The following is a 16,732-nucleotide window of genomic DNA, read 5'->3' on the forward strand; positions in this document are numbered from 1 at the left end:
CCTCCACATTGACTCTGTACCGGTACCCCCTGTATATAGCCTCCACATTGACTCTGTACTGGTACCCCCCTGTATATAGCCTCCACATTGACTCTGTACTGTAATACCCTGTATATAGCCTCCACATTGACTCTGTACCGGTACCCCCTGTATATAGCCTCCACATTGACTCTGTACCGGTACCCCCTGTATATAGCCTCCACATTGACTCTGTACCTGTACCCCCTGTATATAGCCCCCCACATTGACTCTGTACCGGTACCCCCTGTATATAGCCTCCACATTGACTCTGTACCGTAATACCCTGTATATAGTCTCCACATTGACTCTGTACCAGTACCCCCTGTATATAGCCTCCACATTGACTCTGTACCGGTACCCCCTGTATATAGCCTCCACATTGACTCTGTACCGGTACCCCCTGTATATAGCCTCCACATTGACTCTGTACCGGTACCCCCTGTATATAGCCTCCACATTGACTCTGTACCGGTACCCCCTGTATATAGCCTCCACATTGACTCTTTACCGGTACCCCCTGTATATAGCCTCCACATTGACTCTGTACCGGTACCCCCTGTATATAGCCTCCACATTGACTCTGTACCGGTACCCCCTGTATATAGCCTCCACATTGACTCTGTACCGGTACCCCCTGTATATAGCCTCCACATTGACTCTGTACCAGTACCCCCTGTATATAGCCTCCACATTGACTCTGTACCGGTATCCCCTGTATATAGCCTCCACATTGACTCTGTACCGGTACCCCCTGTATATAGCCTCCACATTGACTCTGTACCGGTACCCCCTGTATATAGCCTCCACATTGACTCTGTACCAGTACCCCCTGTATATAGCCTCCACATTGACTCTGTACCGGTACCCCCTGTATATAGCCTCCACATTGACTCTGTACCGGTACCCCCTGTATATAGTCTCCACATTGACTCTGTACCGGTACCCCCTGTATATAGCCTCCACATTGACTCTGTACCGTAATACCCTGTATATAGTCTCCACATTGACTCTGTACCGGTACCCCCTGTATATAGCCTCCACATTGACTCTGTACCGTAATACCCTGTATATAGCCTCCACATTGACTCTGTACCGTAATACCCTGTATATAGTCTCCACATTGACTCTGTACCGGTACCCCCCTGTATATAGCCTCCACATTGACTCTGTACCGGTACCCCCTGTATATAGTCTCCACATTGACTCTGTACCGGTACCCCCTGTATATAGCCTCCACATTGACTCTGTACCAGTACCCCCTGTATATAGCCTCCACATTGACTCTGTACCGGTACCCCCTGTATATAGCCTCCACATTGACTCTGTACCGTAATACCCTGTATATAGCCTCCACATTGACTCTGTACCGGTACCCCCTGTATATAGCCTCCACATTGACTCTGTACTGGTACCCCCTGTATATAGCCTCCACATTGACTCTGTACCGGTACCCCCTGTATATAGTCTCCACATTGACTCTGTACCGGTACCCCCTGTATATAGCCTCCACATTGACTCTGTACCGTAATACCCTGTATATAGCCTCCACATTGACTCTGTACCAGTACCCCCTGTATATAGCCTCCACATTGACTCTGTACCGGTACCCCCTGTATATAGCCTCCACATTGACTCTGTACCGTAATACCCTGTATATAGCCTCCACATTGACTCTGTACCGGTACCCCCTGTATATAGCCTCCACATTGACTCTGTACCGTAATACCCTGTATATAGCCTCCACATTGACTCTGTACCGTAATACCCTGTATATAGCCTCCACATTGACTCTGTACCGTAATACCCTGTATATAGCCCCGCTGTTGTTATTTACGGCTGCTCTTTAATTATTTGTTATTCTTATCTCGGACTTATTTTTTTAAAATATTTTTTTCTAGGTATTTTCTTAAAACTGCATTGTTAGTTAAGGGCTTGTAAGCATTTCACTGTAAGGTCTACTACACCTGTTGTATTCAGCATTTCACTGTGAGATCTACTACACCTGTTGTATTCAGCATTTCACTGTGAGGTCTACTACACCTGTTGTATTCAGCATTTCACTGTGAGATCTACTACACCTGTTGTATTCAGCATTTCACTGTGAGGTCTACTACACCTGTTGTATTCAGCATTTCACTGTGAGGTCTACTACACCTGTTGTATTCAGCATTTCACTGTAAGGTCTACTACACCTGTTGTATTCAGCATTTCACTGTAAGGTCTACTACACCTGTTGTATTCAGCATTTCACTGTAAGGTCTACTACACCTGTTGTATTCAGCATTTCACTGTGAGGTCTACTACACCTGTTGTATTCAGCATTTCACTGTGAGGTCTACTACACCTGTTGTATTCAGCATGTGACAAATACAATTTGATTTGAATAAAGGTTAAATAATTACATAAATTCCATAACACGCCCCCAACTCCAGAGGACTAGATGAGCTAACACAGGAAACACACGGACCAATCAGAGAAGAACTACAGACAGAACACTGATCCACAGATGACAGACAGCACCTGGTACTGTAGAGGTGTGTGTGTGTGTGTGTGTTCTCACCCTGGTACAATTAACATTTACATTTAAGTCATTTAGCAGACGCTCTTATCCAGAGCGACTTACAAAATGGTGCATTCACCTTATGATATCCAGTGGAACAACCACTTTACAATAGTGCATCTAAATCTTTTAAGGGGGGGGTTAGAAGGATTACTTTATCCTATCCCAGGTATTCCTTAAAGAGGTGGGGTTTCAGGTGTCTCCGGAAGGTGGTGATTGACTCCGCTGTCCTGGCGTCGTGAGGGAGCTTGTTCCACCATTGGGGTGCCAGAGCAGCGAACAGTTTTGACTGGGCTGAGCGGGAACTGTGCTTCCTCAGAGGTAGGGGGGCCAGCAGGCCAGAGGTGGATGAACGCAGTGCCCTTGTTTTGGGTGTAGGGCCTGATCAGAGCCTGAAGGTACGGAGGTGCCGTTCCCCTCACAGCTCCGTAGGCAAGCACCATGGTCTTGTAGCGGATGCGAGCTTCGACTGGAAGCCAGTGGAGAGAACGGAGGAGCGGGGTGACGTGAGAGAACTTGGGAAGGTTGAACAACAGACGGGCTGCGGCGTTCTGGATGAGTTGGAGGGGTTTAATTGCACAGGCAGGGAGCCCCGCCAACAACGAGTTGCAGTAATCCAGACGGGAGATGACAAGTGCCTGGATTAGGACCTGCGCCGCTTCCTGTGTGAGGCAGGGTCGTACTCTGCGAATGTTGTAGAGCATGAACCTACAGGATCGGGTCACCGCCTTGATGTTAGTGGAGAACGATAGGGTGTTGTCCAGGGTCACGCCGAGGCTCTTAGCACTCTGGGAGGAGGACACAAGGGAGTGGTACTGCAGAGGTGTGTGTGTGTGTGTGTGTGTGTGTGTGTGTGTGTGTGTGTGTGTGTGTGTGTGTGTGTGTGTGTGTGTGTTTCTCACCCTGGTACTGCAGAGGAATGTCTATCTTGGGTCCGATGACGTAGTGTCCTTCTTCCAGAGAGAGAGCGGTGATTGTTGTCCACTGACGACACGAGTGGAGCAACACCATATCGTCCTCACACAGACCCTCGACGCTCTCCCCTGAAGACGCACAAGTACACACGTTAAACAGCACACATCATTCCCTAATTACCGAGCTCTTAATTCAGATACTGTTTACTGATTGAGAGAGAGCTTGTTACGGGACTGATTGATTCATTGAGAGCTTGTTACGGGACTGATTGATTCATTGAGAGCTTGTTACGGGACTGATTGATTCATTGAGAGCTTGTTACGGGACTGATTGATTCATTGAGAGCTTGTTACGGGACTGATTGATTCATTGAGAGCTTGTTACGGGACTGATTGATTCATTGAGAGCTTGTTACGGGACTGATTGATTCATTGAGAGCTTGTTACGGGACTGATTGATTCATTGAGAGCTTGTTACGGGACTGATTGATTCATTGAGAGCTTGTTACGGGACTGATTGATTCATTGAGAGTTTGTTCGCGGACTGATTCATTGAGAGCTTGTTACGGGACTGATTGATTCATTGAGAGCTTGTTACGGGACTGATTGATTCATTGAGAGCTTGTTACGGGACTGATTGATTCATTGAGAGTTTGTTCGCGGACTGATTCATTGAGAGCTTGTTACGGGACTGATTGATTCATTGAGAGTTTGTAAACGGATTGATTCATTGAGAGCTTGTTAACGGATTGATTCATTGAGAGCTTGTTCGCGGATTGATTCATTGAGAGCTTGTTAACGGATTGATTCATTGAGAGCTTGTAAACGGATTGATTCATTGAGAACTTGTTAACGGATTGATTCATTGAGAGCTTGTTAACGGATTGATTCATTGAGAGCTTGTTAACGGATTGATTCATTGAGAGCTTGTTTACTGATTGATTCATTGAGAGCTTGTTTACTGATTGAGAGTTTGTTAACGGATTGATTCATTGAGAACTTGTTAACGGATTGATTCATTGAGAGCTTGTTAACGGATTGATTCATTGAGAGCTTGTTAACGGATTGATTCATTGAGAGCTTGTTTACTGATTGATTCATTGAGAGCTTGTTTACTGATTGAGAGTTTGTTAACGGACTGATTCATTGAGAGCTTGTTAAAGGACTGATTCATTGAGAGCTTGTTAACTGATTGATTCATTGAGAGCTTGTTAACTGATTGATTCATTGAGAGCTTGTTTACTGATTGAGAGTTTGTTAACGGACTGATTCATTGAGAGCTTGTTTACTGATTGAGAGTTTGTTAACGGACTGATTCATTGAGAGCTTGTTACGGGATTGATTCATTGAGAGCTTGTTACGGGACTGATTCATTGAGAGCTTGTTACGGGACTGATTCATTGAAAGCTTGTTACGGGACTGATTCATTGAGAGCTTGTTAACGGACTGATTCATTGAGAGCTTGTTACGGGACTGATTCATTGAGAGCTTGTTACGGGATTGATTCATTGAGAGCTTGTTACGGGACTGATTCATTCAGAGCTTGTTACGGGATTGATTCATTGAGAGCTTGTTACGGGACTGATTCATTGAGAGCTTGTTACGGGATTGATTCATTGAGAGCTTGTTACGGGACTGATTCATTCAGAGCTTGTTACGGGATTGATTCATTGAGAGCTTGTTACGGGACTGATTCATTGAGAGCTTGTTACGGGATTGATTCATTGAGAGTTTGTTAACGGACTGATTCATTGAGAGTTTGTTAACGGACTGATTCATTGAGAGCTTGTTAACGGATTGATTCATTGAGAGCTTGTTACGGGATTGATTCATTGAGAGCTTGTTAACGGATTGATTCATTGAGAGTTTGTTAACGGATTGATTCATTGAGAGTTTGTTAACGGATTGATTCATTGAGAGTTTGTTAACGGATTGATTCATTGAGAGTTTGTTAACGGATTGATTCATTGAGAGTTTGTTAACGGATTGATTCATTGAGAGTTTGTTAACGGATTGATTAATTAACAGATTGGCTTCCTGTTTTTCTCTTTATAACCTTTATATTATATGTTTTCTTTGTTTGAGGTGTGGCTGCCCAGGGGAAGGTCCAGGTGAGAGGTGTGGCTGCCCAGGGGAAGGTACAGGTGAGAGGTGTGGCTGCCCAGGGGAAGGTACAGGTGAGAGGTGTGGCTGCCCAGGGGAAGGTACAGGTGAGAGGTGTGGCTGCCCAGGGGAAGGTACAGGTGAGAGGTGTGGCTGCCCAGGGGAAGGTACAGGGGAGAGGTGTGGCTGCCCAGGGGAAGGTACAGGTGAGAGGTGTGGCTGTGGTCATATGTAAACCTAGTGGGGTGTAGTCAGATCTATGTAAACCTAGTGGGGTGTAGTCAGATCTATGTAAACCTAGGGGGTGTAGTCAGATCTATGTAAACCTAGTGGGGTGTAGTCAGATCTATGTAAACCTAAGGGGGTGTAGTCAGATCTATGTAAACCTAGTGGGGTGTAGTCAGATCTATGTAAACCTAAGGGGGTGTAGTCAGATCTATGTAAACCTAGTGGGGGGGTAGTCAGATCTATGTAAACCTAGTGGGGTGTAGTCAGATCTATGTAAACCTAGTGGGGTGTAGTCAGATCTATGTAAACCTAGTGGGGTGTAGTCAGATCTATGTAAACCTAGTGGGGGGGTAGTCAGATCTATGTAAACCTAGTGGGGGGGTAGTCAGATCTATGTAAACCTAGTGGGGTGTAGTCAGATCTATGTAAACCTAGTGGGGTGTAGTCAGATCTATGTAAACCTAGTGGGGGTGTAGTCAGATCTATGTAAACCTAGTGGGGGGTAGTCAGATCTATGTAAACCAAGGGGGTGTAGTCAGATCTATGTAAACCTAGTGGGGTGTGTAGTCAGATCTATGTAAACCTAGGGGTGTGTAGTCAGATCTATGTAAACCTAGTGGGGGGTGTAGTCAGATCTATGTAAACCTAGGGGTGTGTAGTCAGATCTATGTAAACCTAGTGGGGGGTGTAGTCAGATCTATGTAAACCAAGGGGGGTAGTCAGATCTATGTAAACCTAGTGGGGGTGTAGTCAGATCTATGGTACCTAGGGGGCTGTAGTCAGATCTATGGTACCTAGGAGGGTGTAGTCAGATCTATGGTCCATGGGGGGTGTAGTCAGATCTATGGTACCTAGGAGGGTGTAGTCAGATCTATGGTCCATGGGGGTGTAGTCAGATCTATGGTCCATGGGGGTGTAGTCAGATCTATGGTACCTAGGGGGTGTAGTCAGATCTATGGTCCATGGGGGGGTGTAGTCAGATCTATGGTCCATGGGGGGTGTAGTCAGATCTATGGTCCATGGGGGGGTGTAGTCAGATCTATGGTACCTAGGAGGGTGTAGTCAGATCTATGGTACCTAGGAGGGTGTAGTCAGATCTATGGTCCATGGGGGTGTAGTCATATCTATGGTCCATGGGGGTGTAGTCAGATCTATGGTACCTAGGGGGTGTAGTCAGATCTATGGTCCATAGGGGGGTGTAGTCAGATCTATGGTCCATGGGGGGTGTAGTCAGATCTATGGTCCATGGGGGGTGTAGTCAGATATATGGTCCATGGGGGTGTAGTCAGATCTATGGTCCATGGGGGGTGTAGTCAGATCTATGGTCCATGGGGGGGTGTAGTCAGATCTATGGTCCATGGGGGTGTAGTCAGATCTATGGTACCTTGGGGGTGTAGTCAGATCTATGGTCCATGGGGGTGTAGTCAGATCTATGGTACCTTGGGGGTGTAGTCAGATCTATGGTCCATGGGGGTGTAGTCAGATCTATGGTACGTTGGGGGTGTAGTCAGATCTATGGTACCTAGGGGGTGTAGTCAGATCTATGGTCCATGGGGGGGTGTAGTCAGATCTATGGTCCATGGGGGGTGTAGTCAGATCTATGGTCCATGGGGGATGTAGTCAGATCTATGGTCCATGGGGTGTGGTCAGATCTATGGTCCATGGGGGGGTGTAGTCAGATATATGGTACCTTGGGGGTGTAGTCAGATATATTGGTCCATGGGGGGGTGTAGTCAGATCTATGGTACCTTGGGGGGGTGTAGTCAGATCTATGGTCCATGGGGGTGTAGTCAGATCTATGGTCCATGGGGGGTGTAGTCAGATATATGGTCCATGGGGGGTGTAGTCAGATCTATGGTACCTAGGGGGTGTAGTCAGATCTATGGTCCATGGGGGCTGTAGTCAGATATATGGTACCTAGGAGGGTGTAGTCAGATATATGGTCCATGGGGGGTGTAGTCAGATCTATGGTCCATGGGGGTGTAGTCAGATCTATGGTCCATGGGGGTGTGGTCAGATCTATGGTCCATGGGGGGTGTAGTCAGATCTATGGTCCATGGGGGGTGTAGTCAGATCTATGGTACCTTGGGGGGTGTAGTCAGATATATGGTCCATGGGGGGTGTAGTCAGATCTATGGTCCATGGGGGGGCTGTAGTCAGATCTATGGTCCATGGGGCGGCTGTAGTCAGATCTATGGTCCATGGGGGTGTAGTCAGATCTATGGTCCATGGGGGGGTGTAGTCAGATCTATGGTCCATGGGGGTGTAGTCAGATATATGGTCCATGGGGGTGTAGTCAGATCTATGGTACCTAGGGGGTGTAGTCAGATATATGGTCCATGGGGGGCTGTAGTCAGATATATGGTCCATGGGGGGCTGTAGTCAGATATATGGTACCTAGGAGGGTGTAGTCAGATCTATGGTCCATGGGGGGCTGTAGTCAGATCTATGGTCCATGGGGGGCTGTAGTCAGATCTATGGTCCATGGGGGGCTGTAGTCAGATCTATGGTCCATGGGGGGCTGTAGTCAGATCTATGGTCCATGGGGGTGTAGTCAGATCTATGGTCCATGGGGGGTGTAGTCAGATCTATGGTCCATGGGGGGTGTAGTCAGATCTATGGTCCATGGGGGGCTGTAGTCAGATCTATGGTCCATGGGGGTGTAGTCAGATCTATGGTCCGTGGGGGGTGTAGTCAGATCTATGGTCCATGGGGGTGTAGTCAGATCTATGGTCCATGGGGGTGTAGTCAGATCTATGGTCCATGGGGGGGCTGTAGTCAGATATATGGTCCATGGGGGGTATAGTCAGATCTATGGTCCATGGGGGCTGTAGTCAGATCTATGGTCCATGGGGGGTGTAGTCAGATCTATGGTCCATGGAGGGCTGTAGTCAGATATATGGTCCATGGGGGGCTGTAGTCAGATCTATGGTCCATGGGGGGCTGTAGTCAGATCTATGGTCCATGGGGGTGTAGTCAGATCTATGGTACCTAGGGGGTGTAGTCAGATATATGGTCCATGGAGGGCTGTAGTCAGATATATGGTCCATGGGGGTGTAGTCAGATCTATGGTACCTAGGGGGTGTAGTCAGATATATGGTCCATGGGGGCTGTAGTCAGATATATGGTACCTAGGAGGGTGTAGTCAGATATATGGTCCATGGGGGGGTGTAGTCAGATCTATGGTCCATGGGGGGCTGTAGTCAGATCTATGGTCCATGGGGGTGTAGTCAGATCTATGGTCCATGGGGGGCTGTAGTCAGATCTATGGTCCATGGGGGTGTAGTCAGATCTATGGTCCATGGGGGGTGTAGTCAGATCTATGGTCCATGGGGGGCTGTAGTCAGATCTATGGTCCATGGGGGTGTAGTCAGATCTATGGTCCGTGGGGGGGTGTAGTCAGATCTATGGTCCATGGGGGGTGTAGTCAGATCTATGGTCCATGGGGGTGTAGTCAGATCTATGGTCCATGGGGGGGCTGTAGTCAGATATATGGTCCATGGGGGGGTGTAGTCAGATCTATGGTCCATGGGGGCTGTAGTCAGATCTATGGTCCATGGGGGGTGTAGTCAGATCTATGGTCCATGGGGGGCTGTAGTCAGATATATGGTCCATGGGGGTGTAGTCAGATCTATGGTCCATGGGGGCTGTAGTCAGATATATGGTCCATGGGGGGCTGTAGTCAGATCTATGGTCCATGGGGGTGTAGTCAGATCTATGGTCCATAGGGGCTGTAGTCAGATATATGGTCCATGGGGGCTGTAGTCAGATCTATGGTCCATGGGGGTGTAGTCAGATCTATGGTCCATGGGGGGCTGTAGTCAGATCTATGGTCCATGGGGGTGTAGTCAGATCTATGGTCCATGGGGGTGTAGTCAGATCTATGGTCCATGGGGGTGTAGTCAGATCTATGGTCCGTGGGGGTGTAGTCAGATCTATGGTCCGTGGGGGTGTAGTCAGATCTATGGTCCATGGGGGTGTAGTCAGATCTATGGTCCATGGGGGTGTAGTCAGATCTATGGTCCATGGGGGTGTAGTCAGATCTATGGTCCATGGGGGGTGTAGTCAGATCTATGGTCCGTGGGGGTGTAGTCAGATCTATGGTCCATGGGGGGTGTAGTCAGATCTATGGTCCATGGGGGGTGTAGTCAGATCTATGGTCCATGGGGGTGTAGTCAGATCTATGGTCCATGGGGGGGTGTAGTCAGATCTATGGTCCGTGGGGGTGTAGTCAGATCTATGGTCCATGGGGGTGTAGTCAGATCTATGGTACGTTGGGGGTGTAGTCAGATCTATGGTCCATGGGGGGGTGTAGTCAGATCTATGGTCCATGGGGGGTGTCATCATAGCGAGGTGGGGACGGTTTCTGTCCAGTGTGAAATGCCTCGAACCTGGTGGTCGGTTTCCTTGCGCCGCTCGTTAGTATTCAGAACACTCACAGGCAGATTACACAATTTACATATGAAAAGCAGAGCAGGACTTTAGCAACACAACAGACACTTTGTGGTGGTTTGGCCAAACTGTTAAATAACTGACTTGCTACCCGCGATGGGTTAATTTGAAGCTGCTGCAACAAGTCATCTTTATTACAGACCGAGTCGTCTACATACCAGTAGACCTGCAAGTCATCTTTATTACAGACCGAGTCGTCTACATACCAGTAGACCTGCAAGTCATCTTTATTACAGACCGAGTCGTCTACATACCAGTAGACCTGCCCAAACGTTTACAAACTATTTTCATCCAGTGCTGATTCTTCTTCAGTGTCCAGTTCCCGTTCCAAACTCTCCGAATTCAATCATTATTATTATTCTCCACAAGGATAATACTGTTTATAGAGCCAGTTTAGTGTTTAAGGAAGGAATATTGTGTTAAGATAGAGAAGATGGTGTAGCAGGCTAAGAGAAGGATGGATAGAGGGAGGATAGAGGAGTCAGTGAGGTGTGTCCTCGAAGGTCTTACCAGGCGCCAGGCGGACCAGACAGGGCAGACGGACCTTACTGACCACAGCATCTAACGGTACCGACACAGAGCTCCAAGACACCTCCGACAGGCTGGTCCAAAGCTTCTCCATCATATCTCATACTGACACTACGTCATGACACCCCACACTGGGATGGTGCAGCTCTCTGCTCAGTCTCACAATTTTTTTGGAGAGAGAGAGAGAGACAGAAAGTTGAATTGAGAGAAAGTGTACGGAAGGTGTGGGCTGGGGGAAACTAGGGAGCTCTGTTCCTGTTCTTCTTGTGGACATCTACTCCTCCTCCCCCCATCTCTCTCTCTAAGCGTCACTCCCTCCCCCTCGAACAGCCAATCACTGACTCCGGCAGATCCTCCAGGCCGGCTGTTTACTGAATGAGCTCCGCCGGGAGAAGTGACAGGCTGAAACAGACTGCCTCGCGAGGAAGCGGTCTGAAACCAGTGATATCAACCCTGGTTCCTATTATACACCTTAATGAATACTTAGAAATTATACAGTATGTGAGCTAAACAAAAATTACATTTTTCTTCAAGTTGAATTTTTCAAGATTGCTAATTGTCCTGTCCCCTATTACAACAAAAAAAAATACTTAAATACAGGTAATTTTCTCCTTGAAACATTTTATTGAAAAACTGTAGAATTCCATTCATTCCTATGGAGGACTGCTCCTACTGGGGAGAGACAATATGGCCGACCGGTGGCTAAAAAAGTCTCTCAATGGCCAATACATAGCAATCCAGGGTTTATATAGATCATTGGTTTCTGAGTTCTACTATAGACCTGTTTCTACTGCAGACCTGTTTCTACTGCAGACCTGTTTCTACTGAGTTCTACTACAGACCTGTTTCTACTGAGTTCTACTGCAGACCTGTTTCTACTGCAGACCTGTTTCTACTGAGTTCTACTATAGACCTGTTTCTACTGAGTTCTACTGCAGACCTGTTTCTACTACAGACCTGTTTCTACTGCAGACCTGTTTCTACTGAGTTCTACTGCAGACCTGTTTCTACTGAGTTCTACTGCAGACCTGTTTCTACTGAGTTCTACTGCAGACCTGTTTCTACTGAGTTCTACTGCAGACCTGTTTCTACTGAGTTCTACTACAGACCTGTTTCTACTGAGTTCTACTACAGACCTGTTTCTACTGAGTTCTACTGCAGACCTGTTTCTACTGAGTTCTACTGTTTCTACTGAGTTCTACTGCAGACCTGTTTCTACTACAGACCTGTTTCTACTGAGTTCTACTACAGACCTGTTTCTACTGAGTTCTACTGCAGACCTGTTTCTACTGCAGACCTGTTTCTACTGCAGACCTGTTTCTACTGCAGACCTGTTTCTACTGCAGACCTGTTTCTACTACAGACCTGTTTCTACTGCAGACCTGTTTCTACTGCAGACCTGTTTCTACTGAGTTCTACTGCAGACCTGTTTCTACTGAGTTCTACTGCAGACCTGTTTCTACTGAGTTCTACTGCAGACCTGTTTCTACTGAGTTCTACTGCAGACCTGTTTCTACTGAGTTCTACTGCAGACCTGTTTCTACTGCAGACCTGTTTCTACTGAGTTCTACTACACTACAGAGAAGTAATGTTGATTTCACTCCAGCCAATCACAAAGTAAATTACCCAGCCATTACCTTTGTCTTGAGACGTCTCAAGATACTTATGTCCAAGACATGTCTCAAAACACATTTTGAAGAGATTTCCAGAGACAGCCTGTCTCAAGACACTAATGCCATGTCTAGAGACATTTTATGTACAGTGCATTCAGAAAGTATTCAGACCCCCCCCCTTGATTTTTCCCACCTTTTGTTACGTTACAGCCTTATTCTAAAATGGATTCAATATTATTTTACCTTCATCAATCTACACACAATGCCCCATGACAAAGTGAAAACAGGTTTAGACATTTTTGCAAATGTATTACAAATCTAAACAGAAATACCTTATTTACATAAGTATTCAGACCCTTTGCTATGAGACTCAACATTGAGCTCAGGTGCATCCTGTTTCCATTGATCATCCTTGAGATATTTCTACAACTTGATTGGAGTCCACCTGTGGTAAATTCAATTGATTGGACATGATTTGGAAAAGCACGCACCTGGCTCACACCTGTCACACACCTGTCACACACCTGTCTATATAAGGTCCCACAGTTGACAGTGCATGTCAGAGCAAAAACCAAGCCATGAGGTCGAAGGAATTGTTCGTAGGGCTCCGAGACAGGATTGTGTCGAGGCACAGATCTGGGGAAGGGTACCAAAATATTTCTGCAGCATTGAAGGTCCTCAAGAACACAGTGGCCTCCATCATTATTAAATGGAAGAAGTTTGGAACCACCAAGACTCTTCCTAGAGCTGGCCGCCCGGCCAAACTGAGCAATCGGGGGAGAAGGGCCTTGGTCAGGGAGGTGACCAAGAACCCGATGGTCACTGACAGAACTTTAGAGTTCCTCTGTGGAGATGGGAGAACCTTCCAGAAGGACAACCATCTCTGCAGCACTCCACCAATCAGGCCTTTATGGTAGTCTGATGAGGGACGTTATTGACTGGATGATTATAGCTGTTTGTTTTTACATGTGCTACTGCTCCCTTTTGTCAGGATATACGAGAATGGAAGACATGTTAGCGACTCAACTCAAAGTAACTCAGGCATTGTTAAAAACATAACACCTGCCAAGATCCTTTCTTCCCGTGAGAACAGACAAAGTGCTTAACTGATTCATTGTATTTTCAGACTCAACATAGAATACAGCTGGTGCCAAACAGTACGCCCTCATGGACGGTGGGATATCTACTTCAACATAGAATACAGCTGGGTCCTATCTGGTGCCAAACAGTACATCCTCATCGACGGTGGGATATCTACTTCAGCATAGAATACAGCTGGTGCCAAACAGTATGCCCTCATGGACGGTGGGATATCTACTTCAGCATAGAATACAGCTGGTGCCAAACAGTACGCCCTCATGGACGGTGGGATATCTACTTCAACATAGAATACAGCTGGGTCCTATCTGGTGCCAAACAGTACGCCCTCATGGACGGTGGGATATCTACTTCAACATAGAATACAGCTGGTGCCAAACAGTACGCCCTCATGGACGGTGGGATATCTACTTCAACATAGAATACAGCTGGGTCCTATCTGGTGCCAAACAGTACGCCCTCATGGACGGTGGGATATCTACTTCAACATAGAATACAGCTGGTGCCAAACAGTACGCCCTCATCGACGGTGGGATATCTACTTCAACATAGAATACAGCTGGGTCCTATCTGGTGCCAAACAGTACGCCCTCATGGACGGTGGGATATCTACTTCAGCATAGAATACAGCTAGTGCCAAACAGTACGCCCTCATCGACGGTGGGATATCTACTTCAGCATAGAATACAGCTGGTGCCAAACAGTACGCCCTCATGGACGGTGGGATATCTACTTCAACATAGAATACAGCTGGTGCCAAACAGTACGCCCTCATGGACGGTGGGATATCTACTTCAGCATAGAATACAGCTGGTGCCAAACAGTACGCCCTCATGGACGGTGGGATATCTACTTCAGCATAGAATACAGCTGGGTCCTATCTGGTGCCAAACAGTACGCCCTCATGGACGGTGGGATATCTACTTCAACATAGAATACAGCTGGGTCCTATCTGGTGCCAAACAGTACGCCCTCATGGACGGTGGGATATCTACTTCAACATAGAATACAGCTGGGTCCTATCTGGTGCCAAACAGTACGACCTCATGGACGGTGGGATATCTACTTCAGCATAGAATACAGCTGGTGCCAAACAGTACGCCCTCATGGACGGTGGGATATCTACTTCAACATAGAATACAGCTGGTGCCAAACAGTACGCCCTCATGGACGGTGGGATATCTACTTCAGCATAGAATACAGCTGGTGCCAAACAGTACGCCCTCATGGACGGTGGGATATCTACTTCAACATAGAATACAGCTGGTGCCAAACAGTACGCCCTCATGGACGGTGGGATATCTACTTCAACATAGAATACAGCTGGGTCCTATCTGGTGCCAAACAGTACGCCCTCATGGACGGTGGGATATCTACTTCAACATAGAATACAGCTGGTGCCAAACAGTACGCCCTCATGGACGGTGGGATATCTACTTCAGCATAGAATACAGCTGGTGCCAAACAGTACGCCCTCATGGACGGTGGGATATCTACTTCAGCATAGAATACAGCTGGGTCCTATCTGGTGCCAAACAGTACGCCCTCATGGACGGTGGGATATCTACTTCAGCATAGAATACAGCTGGTGCCAAACAGTACGCCCTCATGGACGGTGGGATATCTACTTCAACATAGAATACAGCTGGGTCCTATCTGGTGCCAAACAGTACGCCCTCATGGACGGTGGGATATCTACTTCAACATAGAATACAGCTGGTGCCAAACAGTACGCCCTCATGGACGGTGGGATATCTACTTCAACATAGAATACAGCTGGGTCCTATCTGGTGCCAAACAGTACCCCCTCATGGACGGTGGGATATCTACTTCAGCTGAGCTATTCAGAATTAAAGCACATGAAATTAGCAAGGTATGTTTTTTAGTTTTTAAATGTAACCCTTATTTTACTCGGCAAGTGAGTTAAGAACAAATTCGTAATTTATTTATGTTGTTATTGCTGTATATATAAATATATATATATAAATATATAAATATATATATATATATGATAACTAGTGACATTTTATTGTCCAGCAGATTGTGTAACAGCTCGGGAGATCCCAACAAGAGATGACCGGTCTCTGAATGCCTCTAAAGAACGAAGATGGTTGTTTGTAGCGCTGTACCGTACTGTGTGCTATGAATGTGCATGAGTTGTAGACATTGATTAGTATTACTAATGAATAAAACATTAAAAACAGTATTTCCAAGACGTCTTCATTTTTGTCTCACGACATAGTGATGGCTTGGTATGAACATTCATTAGATGTTGCAGGGAGGAGAAAAGTGACAACATGAAAAGTGTTGGTCCCATGTTTCATGAGCTGAAATTAAAAACCACAGGAATGTTCCATACGTACGAAAAGCTCATTTCTCACTATTAGTGAGCATTTCTCCTTTTTACAGGATGATCCACCTGATAGGTGTGGCTGATTACACAGCGGCACTTGCCACAGATGTTTTGAGGGAGCGTGCAATTGGCATTTCTGATCTCAGTAATGTCCACCAGAGCTGTTGTCAGAGAAAGTCATGTTAATTTCTCTACTATAAACCACCTCAAGTCGTTTTAGAGAATTTGGCAGTAAGTCCAACTTGGCCTCAGAAGCACAGACCACGTGTAACCACGCCAACCCAGGACCTACACATCCAGTTTCTTCATCTGCAGGATAATCGGCTCTGGTGGAAGGGGGGGGGTTGTCTGTTATAAAGCCCCCTGTGGGGGGGGAAACCTCATTCTGATTGGCTGAGCCTGGCTCCGAAGTGAGTGGGCCTATGTCCACCCATAGCTGCACCCCTGCCCAGTCATTAGAAATCTATAGATTAGGGTCTAATTTATTTATTTCAATTGACTGATTTCCTTGTATGAACTGAATACATAAAGGACTCCCTCTGCTGGCCACACACTAAGGAGCATGGTAAAGGACTCTCTGCTGACCACACACTAAGGAGCATGGTAAAGGACCCTCTCTGCTGACCACACACTAAGGAGCATGGTAAAGGACTCTCTCTGCTGACCACACACTAAGGAGCATGGTAAAGGACTCTCTCTGCTGACCACACACTAAGGAGCATGGTAAAGGACTCTCTGCTGACCACACACTAAGGAGCATGGTAAAGGACCCTCTCTGCTGACCACACACTAAGGAGCATGGTAAAGGACTCTCTCTGCTGACCACACACTAAGGAGCATGGTAAAGGACTCTCTCTGCTGA

The 16,732-nt window shown here is 46.8% G+C and overlaps 1 protein-coding gene across 1 annotated transcript in view; it reads right to left on the bottom strand.

Moving 5' to 3' along the window:
• The window catches only part of gareml (GRB2 associated, regulator of MAPK1-like), a 68,898-nt gene extending 57,761 nt beyond the window's left edge, over nucleotides 1-11,137 (bottom strand). The window contains exons 1-2 of the mRNA XM_045721252.1: nucleotides 10,789-11,137; nucleotides 3,484-3,624 (exon numbers count right to left, since the gene is read on the bottom strand). Of these exons, the coding sequence (XP_045577208.1) occupies nucleotides 3,484-3,624; nucleotides 10,789-10,903 (256 nt within the window). The 5' untranslated portion in view covers nucleotides 10,904-11,137. The remainder of the gene's footprint in view (nucleotides 1-3,483; nucleotides 3,625-10,788) is intronic.
• Nucleotides 11,138-16,732: the final 5,595 nt, after the last annotated feature.

Source organism: Salmo salar, chromosome ssa06 (genome assembly GCF_905237065.1).
Source record: "Salmo salar chromosome ssa06, Ssal_v3.1, whole genome shotgun sequence".
NCBI lineage: Eukaryota > Metazoa > Chordata > Actinopteri > Salmoniformes > Salmonidae > Salmo > Salmo salar.